Source organism: Mus pahari, chromosome 6, assembly GCF_900095145.1.
Source record: "Mus pahari chromosome 6, PAHARI_EIJ_v1.1, whole genome shotgun sequence".
Taxonomy (NCBI): Eukaryota; Metazoa; Chordata; class Mammalia; order Rodentia; family Muridae; genus Mus; species Mus pahari.
This window is the reverse complement of record NC_034595.1, coordinates 74,893,334-74,895,423: the sequence shown is the minus strand read 5'-3', so window position 1 is coordinate 74,895,423 and position 2,090 is coordinate 74,893,334. Positions and strand designations below refer to the sequence as shown.

The 2,090-nt window shown below is 44.4% G+C and overlaps 1 protein-coding gene across 2 annotated transcripts in view; it reads right to left on the bottom strand.

The window, feature by feature from the left end:
• The window catches only part of Rhbdl2 (rhomboid like 2), a 43,170-nt gene that overhangs the window by 10,077 nt on the left and 31,003 nt on the right, over nucleotides 1–2,090 (bottom strand). For both annotated transcript variants that reach the window (XM_021201093.2, XM_029540325.1), the window contains one exon: nucleotides 1,849–1,961. In XM_021201093.2, coding sequence (XP_021056752.1) covers nucleotides 1,849–1,961 — 113 coding nt within the window. The remainder of the gene's footprint in view (nucleotides 1–1,848; nucleotides 1,962–2,090) is intronic.

The following is a 2,090-nucleotide window of genomic DNA, read 5'->3' as shown; positions in this document are numbered from 1 at the left end:
AAAGAAAAGAAAAGAAAAGAAAAGAAAAGAAAAGAAAAGAAAAGAAAAGAAAAGAAAAAGAAAAAGAAAAGGCTTCCCTGAGATGTAGGTAACCCCATGTAGGGCATTTTCTTAGTGTCTGATGTAGGAGGGCCCAGCTCATTGTGGGTGGGGCCATCCCTGGGCTATAAGAAAGCAAGCTGAGAAAGCCATGATGAGCCAGTCAGTAAGCATCACCCCTCCATGGCATCTGCATTAGCTCTGCCTCTGGGTTCTTTGAGTTCCTGGCCTACTTCCTTCAACAACGAACAGTGATATGGAAGTGTAAGCTGAACGAACCCTTTACTCCTCAACTTGCTTTTTGTTCATGGTGTCTCATCAAAGCATGCCTGTAATCTGAGCACTTGAGAGACTGAGACAAAAGGATCTCAGAGTTCCTGGGCAGCTTGAATGATGGGACCAGTCTCAAAAAAAACAAAACAAAACAAAACAAAACAAAAACATAGCACTCAGGAAGCTGCTGAATTCCCCAACATCACATAAACCTATAATCCTCTCAGCTGAGGGGTAGAGGGAGGAAGATCAAGAATTCAAGAGCATCCTTGCCTACTACAGGCCAACCTGGGCTACAAGAGACCCTCTCTCAAAAAGCAATCGGGAAAAGAGTAAAACAATGCAGACAGATATCCTTCAAGGCGTGAACAGCTAGACACAAGACACAGAACTCTGCTCAGCAGGGGAAAATAACTGTGTGCATTCCAGAAATGACACAAACAAAAGCCATGCTAGCAGAATAGCGCTTGTCAGTGGTGAGGGAGGGAGAAGTGGGATGGCAGAGCCTGGCCCATGAGAAGGCAGAGTGAGAGCTCTTTGGGATATTACGGTATTTACTATCTTGACTGCATGACCATGAACTGTCTGTGTTGCAATGTACAGGGTGGCACCATTGGTGACAAATGTCCAAAGGTACTTGGGATCTTGAGGTATCTCCTATAACTCATGTAAACCTATAGCTTTCTCAAAATTAAGCTATTTGGCTTGTTTGTTTGTTTGTTGAGACATCTATGCAGCTCTGGCTATCCCAGAACTTGCTATGTCGACAAGACTAGCTTGGACTCACAGAGATTCACCTGTTTCTCCCTCCCAAGCTCTGGGATTAAAATTGTGCACCACACCCAGCAAAATGTCTTTCTTAAATGCAAATCTGGCCGTGTTCCTTTCCGGAATCATTAGTGTAGCATATCAGAGGCGTCAAGATCCAAACACCAACCTGCTCGAAGTTTCCAGATGTGCAGCTTCTCCAAGAATGTGAGATATCTGAGGACAGCCACTGTGACTTATCCTCATGTGTGTGTATTATCTCTAAATCTAATCTCTAATCACAGTATCTCTAACACTATATTCCCTAGCATATCATATGACATGTGTAGAAATGTATATGCAAAAAATATTGACTTCAGTTTTTTTTTTTTTTTAAAGCCATTGTGAACATTGTTGGCATCAGAAGTGAGCCTCCAAATCCAGTGATGATGTCACCTGTAGGCAGCAGGGACCCGCACATCTGTTACCATGACAATTGCCATACATTCCCAGTGTCCACCTGCCCTCACCTTGAGTGCTGTTATGTCACAGCCCAAAAAAACAAAAAGAGGTAGAGCCCCCGACCTTCACTCTCTTTTCCTTATTCTTCTTTGTCATTCCCCTTCATCCCTCCCCACCCCACCCCAATAAACCTCTCCCATGGAACTTGTTGGTCTGGTGTGGTCTGTCTAACGAGCCACCATTCTAACCCAACAAACATCTGTTACCTTTGGTTTCCATCCTAAGGGCCCAGAAGTGTTTGTTCCATGTTACCCTCAGAACACTGACCTGCAAGCACTCCTGCCAGATACACCAGCCCCACTCGGAGGCCTTTGTGGACCATTTCCAAGGGAATACCCAGGACAATCTGCATAAAAAGATTCCCCACGATGTGCTGGACTCTGCAGAGACAAACACAGGTCAAATATCCAAGCAGCAAGCAGTTGTCATGGAAGACTTGCATGTCAACTTGATATCTCTAGTTAGAAACTTGCTAAAAGTGTATTTGTGAGAGAGAAGGGGGAGGGGGA